The sequence below is a fragment of the Phyllopteryx taeniolatus genome, chromosome 7, assembly GCF_024500385.1.
Source record: "Phyllopteryx taeniolatus isolate TA_2022b chromosome 7, UOR_Ptae_1.2, whole genome shotgun sequence".
NCBI classification, from domain to species: Eukaryota; Metazoa; Chordata; class Actinopteri; order Syngnathiformes; family Syngnathidae; genus Phyllopteryx; species Phyllopteryx taeniolatus.
The window spans coordinates 16,453,918-16,479,799 of NC_084508.1; the positions used below are offsets into that span (position 1 = coordinate 16,453,918).

Consider the following 25,882-nt stretch of genomic DNA (forward strand, 5'->3'; position numbering starts at 1 on the left):
CTTATCGTGGTGGAGGGGTTTGTGTGTCCCAGTGATCCTATGAGCTAAGTTGTCTTGGGCTTCACGCCCCTGGTAGGGTCACCCATGGCAAACAGGTCCTAGGTGAGGGACCAGACAAAGCACGGCTCAAAGACCCCTTATGACGAAGACAAAAAAGGGACACAGGTTTCCCTTGCCCGGACGCGGGTCACCGGGGGCCCCCTCAGGAGCCAGGCCTGGAGGTGGGGCTCGAAGGAGAGCGCCTGGTGGCCGGGCCTGTGCTCATCACGGCTTGTCCATAACAAACACCATGTTCAAGCATAAAGGTGTCCACACATGCACTTGGCACCAGGACATCCCGGGTTCAATCCCCGGCCCCGCCTGTGTGGAGTTTGCATGTTCTCCCCGTGCCTGCGCGGGTTTTCTCCGGGCACTCCGGTTTCCTCCCACATCCCCAAAAAAACATGCATTAATTGGAGACTCTAAATTGCCCGTAGGTGTGAATGTGAGTGCGAATGGTTGTTTGTTTGTATGTGCCCTGCGATTGGCTGGCAACCAGTTCAGATGATAACCCGATGATAGCTGGGATTGGCTCCAGCACGCCCGCGACCCTAGTGAGGAGAAGCGGCTCAGAAAATGGATGGATGGATGGATATATATACACACAAGACACACGCACACACACTTATATATATATATATACACACACACACACACATGGAACCTGAATCCCTGCAATTTATTATCACGGAATACAGATACAGTAATCCTCCGCTACATCACGGTTCTTTCTTCGTGGTTCCGGTATATTTCAGATTTTTATTACAGTTTTTACTCTTTTATACTCTTTGTACTATATTTTTGTTATCCATTGCTCAATATATTATACTACAGTATATGTGTTTAGGCCTTTCACAATAGCATTTTTTTGAGAACAATATATTTTCCCCAAAACGTTGACAATAAATGACAGTATCATTGATGTTTTTTTTAATGCCACAGATATAATGATATTAGAGAATAATAAAGAATTGTACACATCTTACAAATTCTGCCATGCATAATCAAACGTACAGTATGAGCACAACTTTTTAATGTTCTCTCATTTATTAAATAAATGTAGGGCTGCATTTCACAATAAGAGCAAGTAAATAAAACTAGGCAGTATCGGGTCTGACCACCATTTCCCTCACACAGTGCAACACATGCATTGCACATGTGTGTAAGTAAGTGTAATGGAAATACAACGCCAATACTATGCTGGTACAGAAAATTCTTATTATGAATACATAAGATTGTGACTTTCAGCTTTTCTTATCAAAGGTCGTGAAAGCCAATCACTCGCATGATTTGTTTGGGAGTTTTTTCTTTATTATTCTTTGTATTATTATTATTATTTTTTTTTTTACAACAAATGCCTTTCCCCACGCAACCCTCCCATTTACAGTATTTTGGCTTGAAATGGGTATTGGGTCACTGGCCGGCCGGGAATCGAACTTGCGCTGCCTGCATTCAGGAAACAGCATATAGCTACATCCCCAGTGCATTATTATTATTATAAACACATAAAAATGACTACAAAAGTAGATGTAAAAAAATAACTAAAGTGAAATGAATCATTAGATAAGATAAATCAAGTCAAATTTATACTGAGACAAGTAAACAAAAATCCCCATGTGCCTAAATCAGCAGAGAAAATCTAACCACTTGGCTTTTATCAACACTTTTGCAGCAAGCTGCTGCTAAACATACGGTAATTATAATACGAAGTCAGCAACGTTAAAACCAGGACTAGCAAACAGCATTATGTTTGTACTTAAATTCTTTTATAAACAAACAAAAATATACATTACATTGACATCAGGTAAATCAAAATCACAATACCACAAATTAGGTATATTGTTAAATTGTGGCATGCTGCTCTTTTCTGCTACTTTTCTTTTCCAGAAAACATGAACAATAGAATCCAACATATGGATGTAAACAGTGTCGACACCATAATGCGATGCAGCAATTAGGCTCATTTTAGTTGATGGTCTGTAACTGAAGCTTAAGTCCATAGAAAGCTGAAAGGGAGGTGTCAAGGCAAGTGCAGGCCAGCAGTCAACGATCTTTTTACTTGCTCACTTTGAACAGGATAGTGTGAGACAATGACACAGATGAAACCCAACACGTGTGGTCGTAGGGTATGTGTTTTAACTGTCGGGACAGTAATGGCAATACCTTCTGTCTTCTGAGGTATGGTTCACATATCAGCAGAGTTCACCACGCAATTATGTTCAGTTTAATTAACAATCAGTCCTGGTTAAATCTTTTCCACATAGTTACCAGGGAAGAGACCTTCTTTTCCTTGAATCCTGCCTATCCACCATCCTGATGGATCTGTACAATGAAACAACCAAGAGAAATATATTAGCTACATCTAACAGATAAACTACTCACAAACAGTTAGGGATATTGGGTTTTTAGGTGAAATGTCAGGATTAAACTGAAATCCACTATAACCTTAATTTGACCCGCTCTAAACATTTTAATGCACATATCCAACTGTTCAACGTTTCAATACTTTTTGCCAGCATTGAATGGTTGAACATGTACATTTAAGAGTTTCAGACAAGGTCAAATTAAGTTAATATGTAGAGGTTATTGTGCATTTTAGGTTCATCCTGAAATTTCACTCAAAAGCGCAATATCCCTAACTTTTTGTAAGTAGTGTAGATAACATTTGACCACGATCCATGCTGCATTCTAATTGTCCACATACCTTCTTTGACAAGGTCAAACACATCATTGAACTCAAAGCTGATCTCGTCGGTGTCCTGGCCAATGTACTGATATAAGGCCCGACAGCGGGGCCCCAGAGGGCGAGGCTGAGGTTTGGGAGCAGGAGGAGGCCGCTGACCGATGCTGTGCTTCCTTTGTTTCCTGTGATAGTGAGAGACGCATGACCAACACATTTAACTCACTGCAACACCGTGTCTTTATGCAGCAGGAATACATTTGAGCTTTTTTTTTTCATCATGACATTTATGTGCAATGGCCAAGTAAAGACAAGTTTCTACAAATTAAAAAGCAAACACTGCTGCATGGGTAAATTTAAAGATGTCATGTGACATCAGAATCAGAATCATCTTTATTTGCCAAGTATGTCCAAAAACACACAAGGAATTACTCTTTAAGTGCATTTTCAGAAGGCATCCCTAATTGCTTTGGTCTCAGTGAGGCTTGAGAGCTGCAGATCGCAGAAAAAACCTAGACATTTAGATTTAAAGTAAAAATGTTATTATTATTACATGTCCAGAACTGCGATTGAATTGGTGCTCATTGCCCTTGAAATAATGACCATTTGAATTGTTTTAAATACATACATTATACACTGACTTCAAATCAGTATTTCCTGGACCAGCAGTTCCATGCATTTTTGTCTTGTTAGTTAAACCCAACAAAAACTAAATTTACAAAATACAATTAGAAGCAGTTGTCAATAATCAATATGAATTCCAACCCATTATTTAAAAATGTATTTACTTTCATAATTCATGGCAATTAATTTTTTTAAATTAATGATTGGTCTTGGTTTCTTGTATTATTGACATACCTTTTGTGTATGGAGTTTAAACTGTTAAACTGTACGTTTTTTAAAACCGGAAATTTGATAATTACATACATTTAAATGTGTCATATCTATCCTGTTTGGGCCCTCCCTTTCTTATTTCCTACTTTTCTCACCCTGACATGCCCCCGTCGGGCACATTAAGGAAGTCCATGTTCCCTTGGTTACTGTGGTTGTAGGTTGGGATCCTGGGAGCTCTCTGAAAGCCCAGTTTAGGCAGCGCCGTTTGAGGAGGTCTGTCCTGTTTATGCGGTGAGGAATATGTAATTTCCGATTGTTTGGGTCCTCTGGAGAACTGGCTCGCTCCATTCTGGTGTGCTGTGGAAAAAGTACATGACTTATCTCCCAAACAATGGATAGCTACAGCAGATAACAAAGTATAGTGGTGCATTGTCTTATGAGTTTCATTTGTTCTGTGAACATCCTTGTAACTCAAAACTCTTGTATCTTAAATAATCTTTCCCAATGAAAATGAATGAAATTTCTGTGGGGGATTGTGCTACCAGGTCAGCAAGTGTGAATTGTGGATTAAGACAACAGTGGAATCTGAGCATTTCCTGATCTGCTATCTGTGGGACATTGCATCACCTTGGCCAGAGACAAAGGCATCTTCAAAGCCTGACCCTCTCAACTACAAAGGGAACTGCACACTGTATGCTAGCTTTAAATTGACTTGTCCCAGTAGATCTTGAATTGAGTACTGGCACAGCCTGCCCACTGTTGGATCCACCAGGTTTCGGTGGTCTATGAAATTACAAAAACCAGTGTAGCCCGCCCCTGGCACACAGTTGTGCTGCCCACCGCTTGATTTACACAGGTCATGAAAATAGGGCCCTGAGTGTTTTTTTGTATTTGTATCACACAGCATTTAACTTTTTTTTTTTACACTGGTATGAGAGTTAAAAAGCTTAAAATGTTACTGTACTTAAAATTGCCTATATGGTTGATAAAAATACATACATTGGGGAAACCAAGCATCCGCTGAGCAGACGCATGTGACAACACGGACGGGCAAACTCCTCAGGTCAAGACTGAGCTGTCTACCTGCACCTCCAAGAGAAACAGCACTTTTTTGAGGACAAAAATGTGCATATTCTGGACAGGGAAGACAGATGGCTTGAAAGAGGAGTGAGAGGCCATCTACGTGAAGGTGAAAAGACCATTGCTTAACAGAAGAGGTGGCTTATGACACAACCTATCTCCCATTTACAATACCATCCTTTCGTCAATTCCAAAGAAACTCAACAATCCTGCCTCCAAAAAATAATGCAAAAACATGGCCTCCTTGGCTGTTAGGCAGCTCCACTATCACTTTACACCTGAATGCAATATTAATGAGGGAGATTCCACCTAATGACTATTGTGGATGGACAGTAGCCTTTCTGCCTGGCATTCTAATGGCTGTACATTTTTGGATTCCAAAATACTATCTGCGGTTTTGGGACGTGCCTCCAACTTGAAGTTGATTTAAATAGTTGATTTCTCCACACCAACTCAGCCTTCTCTGTCCTAAGCCTTGTTGCATGAACTGATGAAGCCTGCTCGGATGAGAGGCGAAATGTCTTCTAAGACAACCAGAACAGTCCAGTTGTGATTGATTCAATTCCATCCATCCATCCATTTTCTGAGCCGCTTCTCCTCACTAGGGTCGCGGGCGTGCTGGAGCCTATCCCAGCTGTCATCGGGCAGGAGGCGGGCTACACCCTGAACTGGTTGCCAGCCAATCGCAGGGCACATAGAAACAAACAACCATTCACGCTCACAGTCATGCCTACGGGCAATTTAGAGTCTCCAATTAATGCATGGTTTTGGGATGTGGGAGGAAACCGGAGTGCCCGGAGAAAAGCTACGCCGGCACGGGAAGAACATGCAAACTCCACACAGGCGGGGCCGGGGATTGAACCGATTCAATTCCCTGAAAATTAAATGACTTGGATGAATGAGAATATTTACAGGTGATTGATAAAGGTTTTATGATGGCGACAGGTTGACCCAAGGATTATTTGTTTTTCCTATGGGATTTTAGTTTTTTCCAAATCACAGCAAGCTGCAGGTTGACCAGTGTCATAGAATGGATTGTGTTTTGACCTTAGAGGTCCCCCTTTATTATAAAAATGGTAATATAAAGCCCCTTTTCCATTGTACCGGTTCTACCCCCAACCAGCCTGATTCTGCCCTGTATGGTCACTTTTCGATTACACTTTTTTGATGCTGGGCGGTGACAAAGAACCGTTCCTCAGAACCTCCTCCCCACCTAGTTCTTAAACGCAGGCCAAGGAGGGCTGTGATATCACTTTCTTCTGAATGGCCGACAGGTGTAGTCGTTTCCTTAAGCGCGGTGACGTCACTGCCATTTGTTTGGCCAGTGGATTTTTGCGCTTCTCAGCGCGGTTCTCGTACACCGCCCCAATCCCTCCCAGTTTTGATTGCTGCCTGTTGTAATGGAAAAGCAAACGGCGGCCAGGCGAGGCCAAGGAGGCCGAGGCAGAGCGGGCCAGGCCATTCTGGAAAGTGAAATAGAAAAGCGTCATCATTGTGTGTCTTTACCTTTGCTGGCTCTGTGATTTCGGCCTCCACCATGTGACTGTTGACCACCCTTCCTAGTTGGTTCTGATTTAAAAAAAAAAATGTTTTGAATTTACACTATTACAGTATTATTTTGGCATTATTTATGTACAGTACACTTACTGGAAGACTTGGGTAGACCATTGCCTATTGTGATGCTAAGGGTCTTTCCTGCAGGTTTGAGCTGGGCCTCGTCCCCTATCCCTTTCTGGAACATCACCACCCTGGAACCCCCTCCACCCCAGCCCTCTTTCTTCACTCTGAACTCTACTCTGTGTATGGAGCAAACAGAGTTCACGTAGGAGCTTTTTGCATGTAAATAAAATCTTCGTGTGTGTATTCTCACTACCTGTCGTTGAAGGATATTGTGAGCTTTTTCCCGGTCACGTCTTCGTAGCGTTTGGACAACAAGCTTAGGAACTCTGTCTTAAAGTTGGATTCCAACAGACTGTCGTACTGCGCCTCGTGCAGAATAAAAAAGTCATCTTGTCTTGTACTGAAAAAAAAAACCCAAAAAACCATCATGACATTAGAATTTTATTGTAAAACACAGTAAAAGAATTATAATGTAAAGTATTTAAACAATTCAGTACAGATTTTTTTTCTATGGCTGTACTAGTTTTATAGCAATGAAAATGAGAGCACTCAGTGGAACCCCTAAAAAATAACATAACTGTCATATACTGCCCTGCAGTTCCATTATTGGAGCCGGGAGGGCGCTTTGTGTCCTCTCTCTCCCCCCTCCCCTCACCTGTCTTCAATCAGCCTCATCACCACCGGCGTATATAAACCTGCCTGTTCTCAGAAATCCTCGCCTAAGTATTGCAGCCTCTCCTAGCGGTACCATGGCCCACCTTATGTCAAGTAAGCTATAGTGTTCCTTGTTAACGCTTGTCTCCTTGTTCCCAGTGCTCCCCTGTGTTCCTGACTCACATCATTCCTGCCACCAAGCCAGCCGGCTGCTCTGTCCACTGCCTGCCACCTGTCCACGTCGCCACCTGCCAACACATCCAGGACCACCTCCATAACCTTTCCTCAATAAACTTTTCATCATTTTACATCTGCCTCCGCCTGCTCTTGGGTCCAGCTACTCCCCACACGTGACATCCAGGACCCTATCAGGCTAACTGATTTCATGTTTCAATTTATTTTGATTCAGCATCAATTTAGAAAATGAAAATCTTTACAGTATAGGTACTGTTTGAAGTCAGAGTCTAATATTTGTGACTGTCATACAAGTGTAAAAAGAAGTTAATTAAACAATTTTAAAACAATATGACATCATCCATCTATCCCTTTTCTATAGCGCTTGTCCTCATTAGGGTCAAGGTGGGGTACAAACACCCTAGATTGGTCACCAGCTAATAGCAGGGTACATAGAGACAGACAACCATCACCACTCACATTCACACCTATGGACAACTTAGAGTCTTCAATGAACCCAGGCTTTTGGAATGTGGGTGGAAGCCAAGAGTACGCAGTGAAAACCCACGCAAGCACAAAGAGAACAATCGAACTCCACACATGAAGGCCAGAGCCGAGGTTCAAGCTCTGAACTTTGGTAATGTAAGGCAGACGTGTTCACCGCTATTAAACTGTGATGCCATGTGTACTTAACAGATAGGTAATATATGTGAATACTGTGTATGGAGTCCTGTTTGAAAGAGAGTTGCTTCATAAAAAGACTAAAAGCACCTATTGTTGAAATTTGAGTCAAATTCTGAGTTGTCTTTAAACACATTGACAATATATCTACCTGAGTGAGATGCCATTAATGCTTCCAAACTCCAGCTTTCGTTTCAGCACTTCCTTTATTTGCCCTTTCTCCGGACCTTTCTTCACTTTCTCTCGACCAATCAGATAGATGCCCTTGGGGGTCAAGATCAAATCTCTCTTGATGGACTGGGTTGTGAGAAAAAATGAGCAAAGTCAGAAAGAAAAGGAAGAGGCTGCCAAGTGTGAGGTCAGGTAACTTCTGGTATTTCCACATTTTCTGATAGCAGACTTCTATTCAATATTGGCCACATTTCAAACAAACGATTCACCTTGAACCTTCGATCAAACTTGTTGACAGAGTCTGCAAAGTCAACCCGCTCCCTTTTGGCCAGGAACTGTCTCAGCTCAGGCCTCTGCTCCAGACCCAGGTAGTCACCCACAAAGTTTCTGTTGATACTGTTTTTCCGCCGCTCTTTTGAGTTGTACAGGATGTCTGAAGCTTTTATTATCAAATGGACACAGAATACAGATACATGTGAATGTGTTGCACAGCCCTCTTACAGTTATAAAATATGAATGCAGTGTTTCATGCTTGGAAACTTACCCTCTTCTCTCATCTGCTCATACTTCTTTCTGGCCATGTATCTTCTATAGGTTTTCTGAATGATCCTGGCAAAAGTGTCAAATTTTCTCTCCCTCATCTCCTCAAGAAGAAACAGCTAAGGAGAACACATTGTACACGCTCATCGTACCATAGTTCCGTTAACAGTATTTCATGTTGCACACAGACAGAAAATACTGTATACACAATTCAAACTGTGCATACGGTACATGATGAGATTATTAAAATGGATGTCAATAAAAGTTTTTATTACCGATTCTGGATTTTTAACAAAGACCTTGGTGCGCCCCATTTGGTACTGGTCATTATCCATGTTAACCGACCGCAGGAGGTGAAGAACTCCCTGCTGCTCTGGACCCCTCCAGCGTGGCCACGTCTCAGCAGTCAGGATAGCGTACCTGGATACACAAAGCATCCAGTAAAACATTCAACAAAAGTGACACTGGGAGTGTGCTATGTTTGTGTTTTTGTAAACATACATCCGAAATTGTGCTTTAACAATCATTTTTGCAATCATTTTCCGAATAAGTGGTGCAGTTCAGTTAAAATTCAGACCACAGCGATAAACCCTGGTCTGACTTATGTTTCCTGTGTCAGCAAGTCTGACGCCTTAGAAAGTTTCCACAGTTTAAGAAATCTACTGTAAAGTTAAGTAAACAACGAGCAATAACGCAGCATTTTGTGTTCTTTCTTCATTCTTCAAGGGAAGATTGTGTGCCAAATAGGGGTGTGGCACAGATCAGTTATTTTGATACCCTACACGATAAAAAAATAAAAGTTAACTCAACCAAAATGTAGTACTTGACTAAAGGGAAATTATCAGACCTTTGCAGGAATTTAGTGAACACCCTGCGGTATGCAAAGCCAGCCCTTCGTACACGGATGTTTTCTCGTAGTCCGAGGTATTCCACCTGATGCTTAACCCTGAAAATACAGCGCAAAAGCAGAAAAAAATAGTTAGTTTTGTGCGTGTGTGTGTGTGTGTGTGTGTGTTTCAAGTTGATGGCGCTAACCTGCTCTCCTCCCAGTCTTTGGGCCTTTTTGTCTCATTGGGTTTTATACAGCGGATGTAGTGAGGAGTACACTTCATTAGTGTGTTCACCAGGTCATTCGCTTGTCTCTGTGTTAAGTAGAGAGCAGACCTGACGAAAAATGTAAATTCTCCTTGTTATTGGTTGGAAGATGCATTCACACCTTGATTTTAGATCCTGCTGTAGTTGGCCTGCTTTTCTTGTCTGTATTGAGGTTTTCAGGGAACAAGGAGCGGATGAAGTCACTGTCGAGTCCAGAAAGAATATTAACAAATTAATTCAACCAGAATGTATGCTGCTGTGTAGTGAGTGTGGTATAGGTGGAGGAGACTCACTGATGACTCTTTTGCATGAGCTCAATAAGGTCAGGGAAGAGCACGTCGCGGTTTCTCTCACAGAAGCCGTTGATATCGTAAGACACCTGAGGCAACAAGAGACAGACTGTATCAAATGTTCGAAGTTTAAAAACCAGTCGAAACGTTCAGAAAACAAATTTTGAAGAAAAACCTTACGGGGGTTCTTGGTTCACGACAGAGTTCTGTTCCTATGGCGACGACTTACCATGAATTTGCACGGGTTGAAGTGGAAACACATCGTAGTTTATCACTACCCTACACTAGTGTTGTAAGAGACTCGAAAGCAATCTTGGCCTTGAGACCTGTCTCGAGGCCACATTTTGAAGGTCTTGGTCTTGTCTTGGACTCAACTCCCAAAAGTCTTGGTCTTGTCCCCGTTTCGGATTGGCCGGAGATCTGATCTGCTGTTCTTCAACTTCATTAATGTGCTAATAAGGAGAAGCACTTGATGAACCAACAAATACCTTCGATTCATGTGTTACTAATCCTCCACCACCCATGTAATGACTGCAAATTTCACGATGTTGTGACTGCGGAACACCGCCCCGATCTGCACACCCACGCAAGTGAAAGGTGAGACAAAACCGAGCAAGGAGAGCCCAGAGCAAGAGCAACTCAACTGTGATTAAATTTGGCTTCCTCAACCACAAAGACTTGTAAAACAACATGCAATAGAAAACACTCTCCGCTGTGTACGGTAAATTCTGTTGTCTGTAACGGCTGGGACAACATCAAACTTTGGCCGGCATCTCAAAAGAAAACATAAACACATGTAAGCGAACATTACCTAAGTAACACCAGCAAATTTTATTTTGTCTTTCTGTAATGAATATTTCTAAAAAGAGGTTTTAATTTCACCTTAAATCGGCTTTATTTAACAGACATGTATTATACGTTGCCTGTAGCTTATGAAAAATCAACAAAATTGGCTATTTTTTCCCCTCTTTGTACAATTAGCAGCACGCATAAACTAGCTCCATACTTGCCGACTCACATGAAAACACGTACGGCTTCTTACAAACGCTGCCATCACTTTAACACATTAAGAAGAAATATTTAACACATTAAGCTGACGCTAAAGACGACGTTGAAAAAACTTGTTAAGATTTGAGATTTTTACATGCTGTGTTTTAAGAGTTGCAGACACCATGTTTTTGGCTGTTATATTTATTAAAAAGAAAATTTAAATTAATGAGAAAATGTGTTTTAACTGCTCGTTGTCATGGTTTTTAAAATGGATTTTTATGGTCTTGGTCTTGTCATGGTCTTGGCTTGTCTCGGCCTTGGTCTTGAGTAGGTCTCGAATCGCAAAAGTCTTGGTCTAGTCTTGGTCTCGAATAGCGTGGCCTTGAGTACAATACTAACCTACGCTAACAGAAGTAAAGTGATAGAGTAAATATTTGTATGAAAAACACTGTAAAATATTTCACTCTAAAAATTATAAGTATTTTATTGGCAGCATTGATCCAGTAAAGTACTGCAGGTTTCTACAGTATCTTGCTGTACTTATAATTACAGTAGATATGATGACTAAATATGATGCGCCCCCTTTTTTTTTTTTTGTCACGTTTGTTTTACTTTTCAATCTTGGTTGGGGTCTTGCTTACAATTCAGGCTGAAGTGAAGTGAATATTCTCAGACAGAAATAGACGATTGGCATTCCTGCTAGTGGAGCGTCCGTTTGTCTAATTGGTTCCTGTCACAGTAAGTACCTTTCCAGCGTAGTGATGTATAACAAAGCCTGAGTTCCAGCTGTTGAAATGCTCGTGTGTTCCAACGGCAGCCTGCAGTTTTTGCAGCAGAGTGCCATCTGCGCCCTCGCCTTTGGCATACATGGTGGCACACACATCATCCAACACGCTCATCACACCCGGCGGGTTCTGAAAGGACCGGGAAGAAATATATTTGTTCCAGGCAACAACACTTTCAGGTGAAAAATCTTTTTTTTTTTTTTTTTTAACTGTGTGTTGTTGGAGTGCTATAATTTTCCAAATCAAACCAAAAACGAAACTATTAACAAATGAAATCCAACATCAAGCGAGCATTTTATAAGCTTACCAGTTTATTTTCAATAAGGTCACACACAATCTTGTTGTTGAAGTATTGAATGGCAGTCCACTTGATGCCCTCCTGAACATACTCCTCCTGTAGAGAGAGTTGGATGGACACATTTTTGGTAAAAGGCCATTGTTACATTAGATATTGGAAACAGCAGTATGCTACCCACCTGCTCTGCCTTCAGAGTCAGTTCAATGAAGATTTGTTGCAGTTTCTCATTGACAAAGTTAATACAGAATTGTTCAAATCCATTTCTCTGAAAAACAACAAATCTGATCAATCCTTATGGAATTTCAAAGCCTTGTCATGTTTCATACACAGTAATAATTTTAAACTGCTGTCAAGGAGGCCCAGGTGTTTTTTACCTGGAAAATCTCAAATCCATAAATGTCAAGTACTCCGATGCTGAATTCTTCATGCGGTTTTTGGATGGCTTTATTGATGGCCTGTACAGGGCAGACAGACAGACAGCGAGCAAAACGGAGAGTTAAAAATCAACTTCGAAGTGAATCAGGAGAATCATCACTGAGTCTGTAATTGCTGCTCTGGTTCAAGTTTGACGACCTCCACCAGGTAGTCAAAGACGCGTGCATAAAGGGCTTTGGCCAGGGCATCTCTTGTGTAGGTGGCCTGCTCCTGGTTCAGGGTCACGTTGATGGACTCCGACTTCCCTCCCCACTTTGAGTCCATTTTACGACTGGTCAGCTTCTCCTGCAGACGGTTGGGGTCGATGGCAAGCAGGTAGGCTGGGAAGGCGAGCACTACAGTGACCGCAAAGAGAAGGGGTTTAAATGTGTTGTATCACACTATAAATATGGATATGAACAAATGATTTGAAATGGAAACTAACTGATATTAGATGACTTTTTTTACAGTGAGTGATCTCTATCCATTTTCTATAGCACAGAGTAGCCATTCACAGGCTTCAATTAACCTAACACACATTTTGGGAGTGTGGGAGGAAGTCAGAGTACAAAACACGCAAAATCCACACAGGAAAACCGGAGCAGATGTTTGAATCCCTAACTTGGACGCCATGGGCAAAAGCAAACTCAGCACCTGCTAAGGACCTTTGTGACCACTAGGGGGCCCCCCAAGAGCAAAAACGTGTAAACAGAGCCTTTCTTTCTTTCTTTCTTTCTTTCTCTTAATTGTATTTGCAATAATATTCAAGAAGAGCAGCGCAACATGAAACAGATGTGTGTAGTAAGTTGTTTTTTTAAAAAGAAAAATTAAGCATATTTGCTTTTGAAACCATTTTTGTTACATTGTTTCAAGCAACCTCAGTTCAGTTCACAAACATTGTGCCCGCAGTCATCCTTGGGGGCTACCCAAGGACCACATGAGTAGCTTATGCGCCTGTTCTAAAAATATCTCACCAGTGATGGGGCATTGTGATTTCCTAGGAATGTTATTATTTGAAAATGTAAACACTTGCAGAGATCTAGAAATAAAGTGTTCCACATTGACATTTATCAGGGTTATTTTTTTACGATATTGATAGCGATCTCTAAGTTCTTTATTATTTTTTACTCTTCACTGTTATTCTTGGGGCGTCACAGTGGAAAACTGGTTTTCACATCTGCTTCACAGTTCTGAGGACCGGGTTTCAAATCCCGGCCCCGCCTGTGTGGAGTTTACATGTTCTCCCCGTGCCTGCGTAGGTTTTCTCCGGGCACTCCGGTTTCCTCCCACATCCCAAAAACATGCATGGTAGGTTAATTGACAACTCTAAATTGCCCGTAGGTGTGAATGTGAGTGTGAATGGTTGTTTGTTTGTATGTGCCCTGCAATTGGCTGGCAACCGGTTCAGGGTGTACCCCGCCTCCTGCCCGATGATAACGGGGATAGGCTCCAGCACGCCCGCGACCCTAGTAAGGAGAAGCGGCTCAGACAATGGCTGGATGGATGGATGGATGGATAATATTAACGTTTGTTTATTCCAGATTCAGTGTTTAAGCAACATTTAAAACTTTAATGATACATTTCTGCAGAAAAGGGAAACATACACATCACAGTGATTTTTTTCATTAAATATTGAGTTTGTCCCGCGACGTTCTCCCAATTTTTAATTTTGGCCCCTCGTGAATTTGAGTTTGACACCCCTGCCTTAGGGAATAGATGTGCACTTGCATGCATGACGTGTGAGAAAGTGCATTCGTGTGTGTGTGTGTGTGTTTGTGTGTGCATGTGCCTACACCGTGTTAGTGAACATCACTCACTGTCCATGCTCTCCACCTGTCCGTAATTTCCTGCCTCTATGAAACTGATGTTCCCCAGGTGGAGGATGCCTGCAACAATCTGCAGCACCTGAGCCCGGATGTCACCTGGGATCCCGATTACCTGCATGGCTTCCTGGAGACCAAGACACAAAATAATGAGGGTGCTTCTTTGGGGCCCTGGTATCTATTAGCATCAGCACCGGCCACAACCTTATGTACACAAGCACAAACTCAGAAGATCCAATACAAGAGCTGCCTTTACAAAGATAACAATGGTTATGTTTAATGAGACTGTCAGGGACACAGGTATTCATTTAACAATATACGGTATTTAGTTCACTTAATAATAGTAGCTCCAGTCAAACAGCGGCTTATTTCAGCTTCACTTGTCTTGAATTAATTATCCAAATACTTTTGAGCCACCTTTACTCTACATCACAGACGTCAAATTCAAGGCCCAGGGGGCAGGTCTGGCCAGCCCCAATTTTTTAATGTGGCCCACTAAAGGATGTGTCTCCTTCATGTTTTTTGCTAAATGTGTTTCTTCTTTTCATTTTGGCAGAAAATCTGTACCAAAATGTAATATTTTAACACAAACATTTCCCCCCAGTAAAAGCCTACTTAAACATACTACACATTGAATAATGGTTGTACACTTAAATATTTAATTGCCCCTATTTTCCATGACTTCTGATTTCAAACTCAATTTGCTTTGAATAATGTAATAATGGTGGAACGATGGATGACTGGTTAGCACATCTGCCTCACAGTTCTAAGGACCCGGATTCAAATATGGCCTCGCCTGTGTGGAGTTTGCATGTTCTCCCCTTGCCTGCGTGGGCTTTCTTCAGGTACTCCAGTTAGGTAGATAGGTAGAAGACTCAAAATTGCCCATAGGTGTGAATGTGAGTGTGAATGGTTGTTTGTTTATCAGAATCAGAATCAGAATCATCTTTATTTGCCAAGTATGTCCAAAACACACAATATATATGCCCTGCAGTTGGCTGACAACCAATTCAGGGTGTACCCCGCCTCTTGCTCGAAGCTAGCTGGGATAGCATACCTGTGAACCTAGTGGGGACAAGCGGAAATGGAAATGGGTGGATGGATAATGTAATAATTAAATGCGCTGTTGAATATGCATTTTCCTCTGTTTGAACAAGACATATAGTTACTCAGACATTCATATTTCTAATTATATCAAAACAATTTTGAACACCCTGTATATTCTGATATTGTTTATCAGTGCAGATGGATTAAATGGTCATACAGGTGTCTAATAATACAATTAGTCTGCATTATGGAACCATGGGGCTTGTTTTACCTTTGGGGAGGGTTAACTACTAGTCGCTGTGTCTGTGTTCTACTTCTGTGAGTTAAATTCATTATGTGTAAAATATGTACCATTGTCTCATGGAAGTCCTTGCTGTCATTGGTTCCATCCACTTTGTAGGTTCCAGACTGGTTGAGGTAGAAGTAGTAGTCTGGGGTCATGATGCCCAGGGCCTCCTTTTGGTGAGCACTAGCGCCCTCCATCAGCTGGAAGATGGCAGTGCAAGGGACAACAAAAGTCATATTTGCATAAGAGGAAGTTAGCTAGAAGTGTAGAAGCATGTGACTTGATGTGATCATGCATCCCCTTCATCCGACCTGATAGTAAACATGGAAGTTTCTTTCGCTGTCGTTCTGGCTCACCACCCTCGACTTCTCCAGAAGAAAGTTGGAGATTTTGCCCCCGTCAGGCTCCCCACCTCTGCTGAACTGAATCTCAAAGTATTTCCCCTGTTAGATGCATGATACAGGACAAAGTATGAGGAGGTCGTTAGGGACATTATTCAGTATTAGCTCTCACACTTACTATTCAAATGCTTTCACACACACACAAACTACTGAAAGGCTCTCATAAACATAACTCAAACCCTCTCATACACACGAGTCTTGACCTCATAAACATAACTCAAACTCTCTCATACACACGAGTCTTGACCTCATAAAGACTACTCAAACACTCATACACATGAGTCTTGCTCTCATAAAGACTACTCAAACACTCTCATACACACGAGTCTTGCTCTCATAAAGACTACTCAAACAATCTCATATACTCTCAAATAAAAAAAATTCCCCATATTGAGAAACTAAAATATAACGTCAAACGAAATAGTGAATTAATTAGAGAAATAAAGTGATTTTTTCATGTAGAAATTAGGCTGGAATTTGCCCTCTGAAAAGTACTTCAGTGTTTAATCACACTATGAATACTGAAGAAAGACTTCAACAATATTCTAATTTATTGAGATGTACCTATATTTAAAAAAACCTCATGAAATATTTGACTCTGAGTGTGTGTAGTCTGGAGTGCATATCTATATGACACGAGTTTCACTACAATTAAATTCCCTTCATTCCCTTTGGCCACCTCATTAGGTACACCGGCATAGGGGAGCTTAAATGCGACTACACGGCCATCCTGCCTGCAACGAACCGTATTTCAGATTGTAACGCAGCGGTGTTGAAACTCTGTCTTGAGTCCAGGAGTAAACACACGTCCACTTGCGCTTTAGCCCAAAAGACACATATATTCGGCAGCATCCGCATCCGGTTAATGGGGTCTCGCTCTTGATAGACGAGCCCTAAGTCATACATGACACGGCTTATGATTGGCCGACCATTACGTCATATCCTACAGAACGTACAAATCAATGAGGAAAAGCGTTATTGTAACACAATAATCAACAAGTATACAACATATATACATTATAAATATATATGTATGTACTATACAATATAATGTTATGTAACGCTACTGCTTAAGTTAGGCTTACTATTGTACTTTATGGCTGTTGTTCAATGCCATATTTGATTTTGAAACCACTTCCTTTTCAACTCATATAAATACACGCTCACATAAACATGTCAAATGTCTGCATACATACAGATCAAATAAGCTCGCATAAACATGTCAAATCTATTCATATATCATCCTCAAATCCATTCATAAAATATACTCAGATCCTTTCACATCTCCATCTCAAATGCTCGCATACATGCTTGTGAAAAAAAAATTTAACCTTGGGAGATTTATTTTAAGATAGATAGATAGATAGATAGATAGATAGATAGATTTTGACAAATAGATGTAGACTTATAAATATAGATCCACACAAATAAATTGATAGATTCAGACAATACAGATCTAGACATATAGATGGATACATTTTGACAAATAGCTCTATACTTATAAATATAGATAAACACATATCGATAGATAGATCACTTTTTGAATTGAACTACCTAATAAAAGATTTACACTATTTATGTGTGAGCATGATTGACATGAACCCGTGAATGCCAGTGACGTGTGCAATAATGTGATTGACGTGCTCACGTGAACGCATTTGAGGAGTCTTTATGAAAGTGTTTGAGTAGTCTTTATGGGAGCGTTTGAGTAGTCACTATGAGAGCAAGACTTGTGTGTATGAGAGTGTTTGAGTAATCTTATGAGATATACGCTACTTAAATACACTACTAAAATGCTCCCATCCACATTACTGAAAAGCTCTCAAACACACGACTGAAATGCTCTCATACACACACAAAACACAAATGCTCTCATACTTACTACTGATTTTTTTCCCCCCACTTAAACTACTGAAATGCTATTCCCCCCCCCCCGCTCATTTACACAACTGAAAAGCTCTCATACACACTATTGAAACACTCTCATACGCACTACTAAAATGCTCTCATGCACACTACTGAAACGCTCTCATCCACATTACAGAAAAATTCTCAAACACACTACTGAAATGCTCTCATACACTACAGAAACATTCTTATACACACTAGTGAACTGCTCTCATGCACACTACTGAAATGCTCTCATACACGACTGAATTTTTTCCACTTAAATACACTACTAAAATACTTTCATCCACATTACTGAAACCCTCTCATACACACTACGGGAGTGCTCTCATTACGAAAATGAAATGCTCTCATACACACTACAGATTTTTTTGTCACTCATACACACTATTTAAATAGACGACTAAAACACTCTTATCCACATTACTGACAAGCTCTTAAACACACGACCAAAACGCTCTCACTACTGAAATACTCTCGTCAACACACACAATTGAAATGCTCTCATACATACTACAGATTTTTTTTCCACTTAAATACACTACTAAAACGCTCTCATCCACATTAGTGAAAAGCTCTCATACACACTACTGAAATGCTCTCTTACACAAAATGAAATGCTCTCATACACACTATTGATTTATTTGTCACTCATATACACTACTTATATACACTCCTAAAACGCTCTCATCCACATTACTGAAATGCTCTTTTACACACTACTGAAATGCTGTCACACAAACACAGTACTGAAACGCTCTCATAAATAATTATAGATTTTTTTTCTACTTAAATACACTACTAAAACGCTCTCATCCACATTGCTGAATAGATGTTTTACACACAACTGAAATGTTCTCATCCACAGAAATTACATGCTCTCATCCACACTACTGATTTTTTGTCACTCATATACACTACTTAAACACACTACTGAAATGCTCTGAAACACACTGCTGAAATGCTGTCATACATACTCCTGTTTTTTCCCCACTCATATACATTACTAAAACACTCTCATACACACCACTGAAACACTAACACACCATTGAAAAACTTTCACACACCATACTGTAATTTGCTTGTATAATACACTGAAATAAAAAAAATCAGTAGTGTGTATGAGAGCGTTTCATTAGCGTGTATGAGAGCATTTCAGTAATGTTTATCAGCGAAAAACATTTCAGTAAAGTGGATGAGAATGTTTCAGTAGTGTGTGTGAGAGGTAATCCTAAATTATGTCCCTAACGGCCCCTAATGGAAGAACTCTTTTAGATAATGAATAAAACGGAGCTTTTTAGATAATGAATAAACTGGAGCTTATTTCCATACACATTTACTGTATAAGCCATTTTATGACCAATAATAGCCAAACAATTTCTTGTACCTCTTGTAAATGCTTGATTAACCACATTTATACATCGATACTGTAAGTCTCACCAGTGAAAGCATTCAAACAAGTGTGAACTAAACACTTCCTGCAGCTACATGATGAAAATAACAAGCAAGCATCTTGCTGTGTGTGCACATAGTGTGTATGTGCCAACAGGAAGCAATGCGATGTCATGTCAGTTACCAGTATGCTTTTTTGTTTCTGGTTTTTCCGAGTGTTCGGTTACAATATGATGTCCCCGCCTAAGAACGCTGAGTTTCAAGGTTCAGCTCAGAAAGAATGAGAAAGTTGGTTTTGTACTACGACTGAACCTGATATAGAGGCTCTTTTATAATGTGCACAGGCTGAGGTTAGAATTTATCTGTCAATTGATGTCTCAAATGTATAACTGTGGCTTAATCACAGGGCAACACTATTATATTATACTTCAAAAAACAAGCAGCAATGACATCATAGAATGTAAAGATATTAAAGTTTTGCAACATCTTATGCTTCAATTCAATGGACATTGTGCTGCTCCCTTCGCCAGCTGGGGGCAGAATAATGCTATAGTGTAGTAATAGTAGTATAGTATTGTATTATAATAATAATAATAATAATAATAATAATAATATGAGCTGGTCTCAGCTCCTCAGTAAGCTACAGTAATATTAGTCATGAGTATATATATATATATATATATATATATATATATATATATATACATACATATTCAGTCTATATGTGTTTCTCCACCATTTCTGTTAAAATATCCATTGCTTAAAGGGTTATAACACTGCAACACTGACGCTATTCGTTGTCCCATCAATGGTGTTTTGTTTTTATTGTTAGCACTAAGCTGAATGGATTTAACTAAAGGAAAGCTAAGTGGCTGTTTTAAATACACAATGTGTAACTCTGTTTGTTTTATGTTTCGTTTGACAGTAAACTTCAACAGTTAGAAGCCTCTTTAAAAAAACAAAAAGTTTTATTTGCCAAAACTACCACTGTCTGCAGTTTTGCATACTGCTGCTAAATAACAGATCAAATCAAAATGACTGTACATCATCAGTAGCCAAATATAAATTGACTGAATCTGCAGGCAACAGTGAAAGCATAAGAAAAATAATGTTTAAAATTTTACTCACAAAGCGGCTAGAGTTGTTGTTACGGACAGTTTTGGCATTACCAAAGGCTTCTAAGAGAGGATTGGACTGCAGAATAATGTCTTTTACATGCTGTAACACATTGAGAAGGTGACAGTTACAACACTTACTGTATATCAACACACATGTCATGCTGCAAGGAAAACACTTATTTTTTAAAAGTCATTGGGTCTACCTGAACTTTTGCTCCTCCTCCTGATACTTTGGATATATAGCCCATGATGTACTTCGCAGCCACTGTCTTTCCCGCACCGCTTTCGCCACTAACACAACACCAAAGAAAACAAAATGGTAAAACACTCACAAAACACACAAAGCAAAAAATGTAAACGTGGCAGCCACCTGATAATAACACATTGATTTTCTCCTTCGATCATCATGTTTCTGTACACGTTGTCAGTCAAGGCGTAGATGTGGGGTGGATTCTCATACTGGGCCTAAACATACACAAAAATTGTAGTGAGTTCAGGTAGAAGGAATACAATATTACAGTGACAAAATATAAAAGAACCCAACTCACTGCCCCTTGGTAGAGTTCGATTTCTCTGTCAGAGAAATATGGCATCTGTTTGAAAGGGTTTACTGATATCAACACAGGGCCAATGTAAGTCTGCGCAGCGGAGTTAAGAAGCAAAATTCATATTGACATTTGTTGGCAGGCTAACCACTATCCTACTGTACAAATCCATATTTGCTAGTACTCAAAACAGGACTATACGACAAAAACGTGTTCACTCAATACAGTAACATTTAAGGTCAATTAGTGCATTTCTGTGGATGGATGGAGGATTAGCGGTACAGAAAATAGATGGATGGATGGATGGATGGATATTGTTAGCAGGCGCCACGGTGGTCGACTGGTTAGGACAGTCACCTCACAGTTCAGAGGTCGTGAGTTCAAATTTGGGCTTCCCGCCTTTCTGTGTGGAGTTTGCATGTTCTCCCCATGCCTGCGTAGGTTTACTCTGGGTACTCCGGTTTTCCTCCCACACTCCGAAAACATGAAAATAAAACAAACAACCATTCGCACTCACATTCACGCCTACGGGAAATTTAGAGTCTTCAATTAACCTACCATGCATGTTTTTGGGATGTGGGAAGAAACCGAATTACCCGGAGAAAACCCACGCAGGCATGGGGAGAACATGCAAACTCCAAACAGGCGAGGCTGGATTTGAATCCGGGTCCTCAGAACTGTGAGGCAGACATGCTAACCGGTTTTCACTGTGGTGTCGGGAATGATTTATTGTGCGGGCCTCTTGGTTAGTTGGGGTGGGGTTCTCAGCCCTTGCATTGCAGGCGCAGCAATTACAGGTAACTTTTCAAGGTTATTGTGCTTGCGAGACGGTGTCAATTCACTTGCATGTGTCTGCAGACACACACTCATTCTCTGAGTGTGAGGCCATTCACTCATTGCGACAAATAACTCATACGTATGCAAACGTCTTGGATATCACCTCACTTGCACTCTGGTCCTACAGATGTTTATAATTTACACACTACAGTCGTACAGCCGTGGTGCTTTCAACAAGTGAGACCGTTGTCAACTCTCCAAAAGCATGACATAGTCTGTGACAGACTACAAAAGCACATGTTTACACTGAATAATAATAACAGTCATTAAGTAAGTAAGGATACAAAAATGTATTCATCCATGTATCTTTTCTTGAGGTTTTCCACAATGGCGTCCTCTGTGATCTTGGACAACAGGACCATGTCGTCCACTCCACTTTGCTTCACATTTTGACTCTGCCAGTGGTACTTTGCCTGAACCATGGACAACAGACACACACACACACACACACACACAAACAAGCACGCGCACACACACACACAAAGATCAGACTGCTCTTTAAAAAATATTTACATTTCCCCCCAAAAAAAAAAGTTTTTTTTAAATTTGGAAAGGTTATCGTTAAACTAGTATTTCTTTTGTGTCAGACTTTTTATTTGGATGCCGGAAGACACCATTTATGCTTACAGGCTTCCAGATCAAAGAAAGTAAAAAAATAAATTAAATAATAAAAACTACTTATTGTGCACAAAGTAGAAGCTCAACGTTTCCGTATGCATACATATGACACATTTTTTTATACTGTACATCTAGTTGCGTCAAATGTATTTTAAATTTGCATGTCATTTACATCGGTGACCAAATGTTTTTCAAGTGCGTAACAGGGATTAGAAACAGGTTTAAAATTGAAGGTGACATATTAATTTTCTGCCATATGACTGCAATTAATCATACTGTATGACACTACCTACACATCAGGGTAAAAGGAATACATTGTTGCATGTTTTCGAAGGGTATCTCACAGTTGGCTTTTTGATGGTTAAAGAATGGACCACCAATCATTTCCTGCGTGAAACCGGTTTAAAAAAACAACACAAAAACACAAATAACAACCACGAGCATGTCACAATCAGCGGTTTCACCTTGGCTAACCTCAACCCTGAGGCTCTTTTACTGACTTAGTTTTTAAAGATATAAAGTTGTTTATGTTGCTATGGACACCCTTTTACACATTCAAGTCACATTAAGCTAACTTGAACGTAATTCTCTAGTATTTTCTCACCCCTCACTCTCGTTTTAATTTGTATTATTTATACAGTTTTTCCATGAAAAGACTTAAGGTACTGCATGGACATTGTGTGATCTTGGTGAAGACAGAAGTATGAGGAAGTGTTGTTCCAGAAACTGTAAGCCTCACTCGTCTTCCACTTCCCCCTCTGACACCTCATTGCAGCTTCCTGTAAAATTCGGCTGAAATTCTCTACATGCTGTCGTCTTGCATCTCACTCTGCAATATGTGACACCATCCTGGTTAGGTTAGATACTGAAGGTTCCTGAAGGAAGACTGTGGTATCAAGTTGTTCCATCGATAGCAAATATTACAGAAAATAAAGTATTGGGAAGCAAAAGAGTACAGTACTGTACACGCGAGAGATTGTGTGCAATACTCTTGAACGACATTAAAATGTAGAGGTGGAAATCTAGATCAGTGATTCCCACCCAGGGTGCACACTAATGTCCTGTGAGCGATCATCAGGGGAAATTATCCAATTAAACTTCATTTGTGAGAACACTATTATTGATTAATTATAAATGTACTTTTGTGCATCTCTCTATGCCAGTGACGCATAATGACAGGCAGAACAATTAAAGGACCAATCTAATATTGTGAACATGGGCACTTATTCTATAGTTTTGGACTTTAAAATGATGTCTGCAGAACAAATTCCTCTCAAAATAGGCTCAGTTGTAATTTTAGCCTTATTTTCTAATGACATATTTGATTTTTCAGCCTGCCCACATACAGGTCGAAACCTGCGTGATTGGCAGGTCAGCCTGCTGACGAGCACATTTCCTAATTCTAGGGCATGTTCTTGGTTGTCTCACAAAGCGATTCTATTGGTTTGGCCCCACTTCGTCTGTTATTTTTACGCAATATTAACCAATTTAAAGTGGTGAACATAGCTTGAGAACAAATCTGTAAACGTTCTTGAACCCTCAAAATTTCTGAGAAGTGCTCAAAAATGCTGCCTTATTCTACCATTCAATATTACCAATTAGAGGTGCAACAGTTAATCAACAACTAATCTAGTATCAAATTAATTGACAACTATTTTGATAATCGAATAATCATTAGGAGACATTTTTACAGACATGAATCTAAACTTGTCCAAATCCTTGGAATTTCAGCTTCTAATCCATATGTGTCAATCTGGTGGCCCGGGGGCCAGATCTGGCCCGCCACATCATTTTATGTGGCCCGCAAAAGCAAATCAAAATTGCTAATTGCCTATGTAATTACGTTGCAATATTGCAAGCATTTCTGTTACCAATCTCGCTTTGTAAGGAAATGTTCTCGTTAGAAACGTTTTTATAGGCTTCTGATTTTACAACCAGTTATTCACAATTTGTTGTGCATATCCAATTATATGAGGTGATAATTCCTTCATATGGGTTCACAGTCATAATGGCCCTTTGAGGGAAGTCATAATTATCTACGATGTGGCCTGTGACAAAAATGAGTTTGACACCCCTGTTCTAGACAGTAAATATTCTCAGTTTTCTGTAGTTCTCCATGAAAGCAGACTGATTATCTTTGTGTTTAGTTCAAATTAAGAAATATTCAAACATCTGCTTTGACTTGGGAAAACAATGATCAACATTTTTGCTGGTTTTCTGACGTTACAGACCAAACCCGTACCTGAAGGGAAATAATTTAATTATTTAAAAAAAATAATCTGATTCATCGATTAATCGACAGAATAATCGATTATTAAAACAATCGTTCGTTGCAGCCCTACAACCAGAATATTCAAAATTATTGGAGAAAGGCTAAAGGCAGCCAAAGAGTAAACTGTCTCCACTGCTTTACTCAACTGATACTCCACCATTAAATTCCATTGAACCGATTAATTAATCAAACCTTATGTGTAACCAGAAAAAGAACTTTACACTGCAAGAAACCATGAACTCATTCTGAATGAGATCAGAGGTGTCTAGAAAGGAGGAAGCTCTCATAGAAATTAAGTGGGGCACAGTACCATTATCCCAGTTGGCTTCGCCTGTCCTGCCTGTCCAGGTGCACAACCCCCAATGAGTGCAGTTGGGTTGAAAATGATCAGATGGCCATCACGCAGCAAGAAAGGTCAGTAGCACCTTCCGCCTACAAGACATCCAATGGAGCTTTGAAACCTTGTTCCTCATACAGCCACAGACGCTGTGTGAAACAAGAACTGCTCGAGGGTGACACGAACACGACATTGCACACACTTACCACACGAACGAAAGCTGTGACTTCTCCATTTCTGTCATACAGTAATTCATCGGCCAAACACTGAGATAAACTAGTGGGCCTGCAAAAGCACCAGTCCAGGGGGTATATTTATCTTTCAAAGTGTTGTGAAATGATGTGTCTGCATTGTTTGCAGCCGGCTCCACCCAGGCTGTGAGGACTTCATGTTGCTTGTGTCATGCTGCCACCAACGCATGAACTGATGCAGGTACTGAGTGGAGGGACATGTGTAGAGAGCCTGTAGTGTTCTTAGAAGATCAAGACATTTTTTTCATGACAATACGTCATTTTCTATCGTAGTTGTCCTCAATAGTGTGGAGGCTGAGCTGGCGCTAATCCCTGCTGACTTTGAGTACACCCTGGACTGGTCGCAGTAAATTCCAGGACACATAAGGCCTGGTTGACTCATAAGGATTTTTCAAATTTTGAAAAGATTGTTTATCTCTTACATTTAACAGTTTTGGTTGTACTGTATGTGTTGTGCTCTGATCATGTCAACACAGAACACCACACACATGAAGATTCTGTCCCATGACGGATCGAGACTCAAGTCCTGCGAGACAGAATTCTCTATTTCCTATTTACAAATGTTACGCTTTCATCTGTAGTTGTCAAGCAAATGTGACGGGCCCCAAACCAGTTTCTGCTTGGGGAATACAGCTCTATTTTTGGATCTCATTAAATTACGTTTATGGGCATATCTTTCATTGAGTTTTACATGCATATAAA

General features: G+C 40.3%; 1 protein-coding gene across 2 annotated transcripts; it reads right to left on the bottom strand.

Annotated features, from left to right (window-relative positions):
• Positions 1 to 946: 946 nt before the first annotated feature.
• myo1f (myosin IF) lies at positions 947 to 25,272 on the bottom strand. Of its 2 annotated transcripts, XM_061778663.1 has the most exons (29): positions 25,136 to 25,272; positions 24,903 to 25,024; positions 21,987 to 22,115; positions 20,869 to 20,958; positions 20,691 to 20,785; positions 20,524 to 20,611; positions 20,331 to 20,420; positions 15,813 to 15,944; positions 15,567 to 15,701; positions 14,163 to 14,295; positions 12,505 to 12,701; positions 12,306 to 12,386; positions 12,110 to 12,196; positions 11,941 to 12,027; positions 11,595 to 11,762; positions 9,862 to 9,947; positions 9,690 to 9,771; positions 9,509 to 9,615; positions 9,321 to 9,419; positions 8,749 to 8,893; positions 8,478 to 8,592; positions 8,203 to 8,372; positions 7,914 to 8,059; positions 6,507 to 6,653; positions 6,281 to 6,429; positions 6,140 to 6,202; positions 3,709 to 3,910; positions 2,744 to 2,904; positions 947 to 2,361 (listed from the first exon to the last, which is right to left on the bottom strand). In XM_061778663.1, the coding sequence occupies exons 2-29, from the start codon at positions 24,903 to 24,905 to the stop codon at positions 2,285 to 2,287; spliced, it is 3,264 nt and encodes a 1,087-aa protein (XP_061634647.1). In that variant the 5' UTR covers positions 24,906 to 25,024; positions 25,136 to 25,272; the 3' UTR covers positions 947 to 2,284. The 2 variants fall into 2 exon arrangements, 1 of the variants encoding a protein (XP_061634647.1); XR_009789297.1 differs by lacking the exons at positions 947 to 2,361; positions 2,744 to 2,904 and having other exon boundaries at positions 3,833 to 3,910; positions 6,281 to 6,424.
• Positions 25,273 to 25,882: the final 610 nt, after the last annotated feature.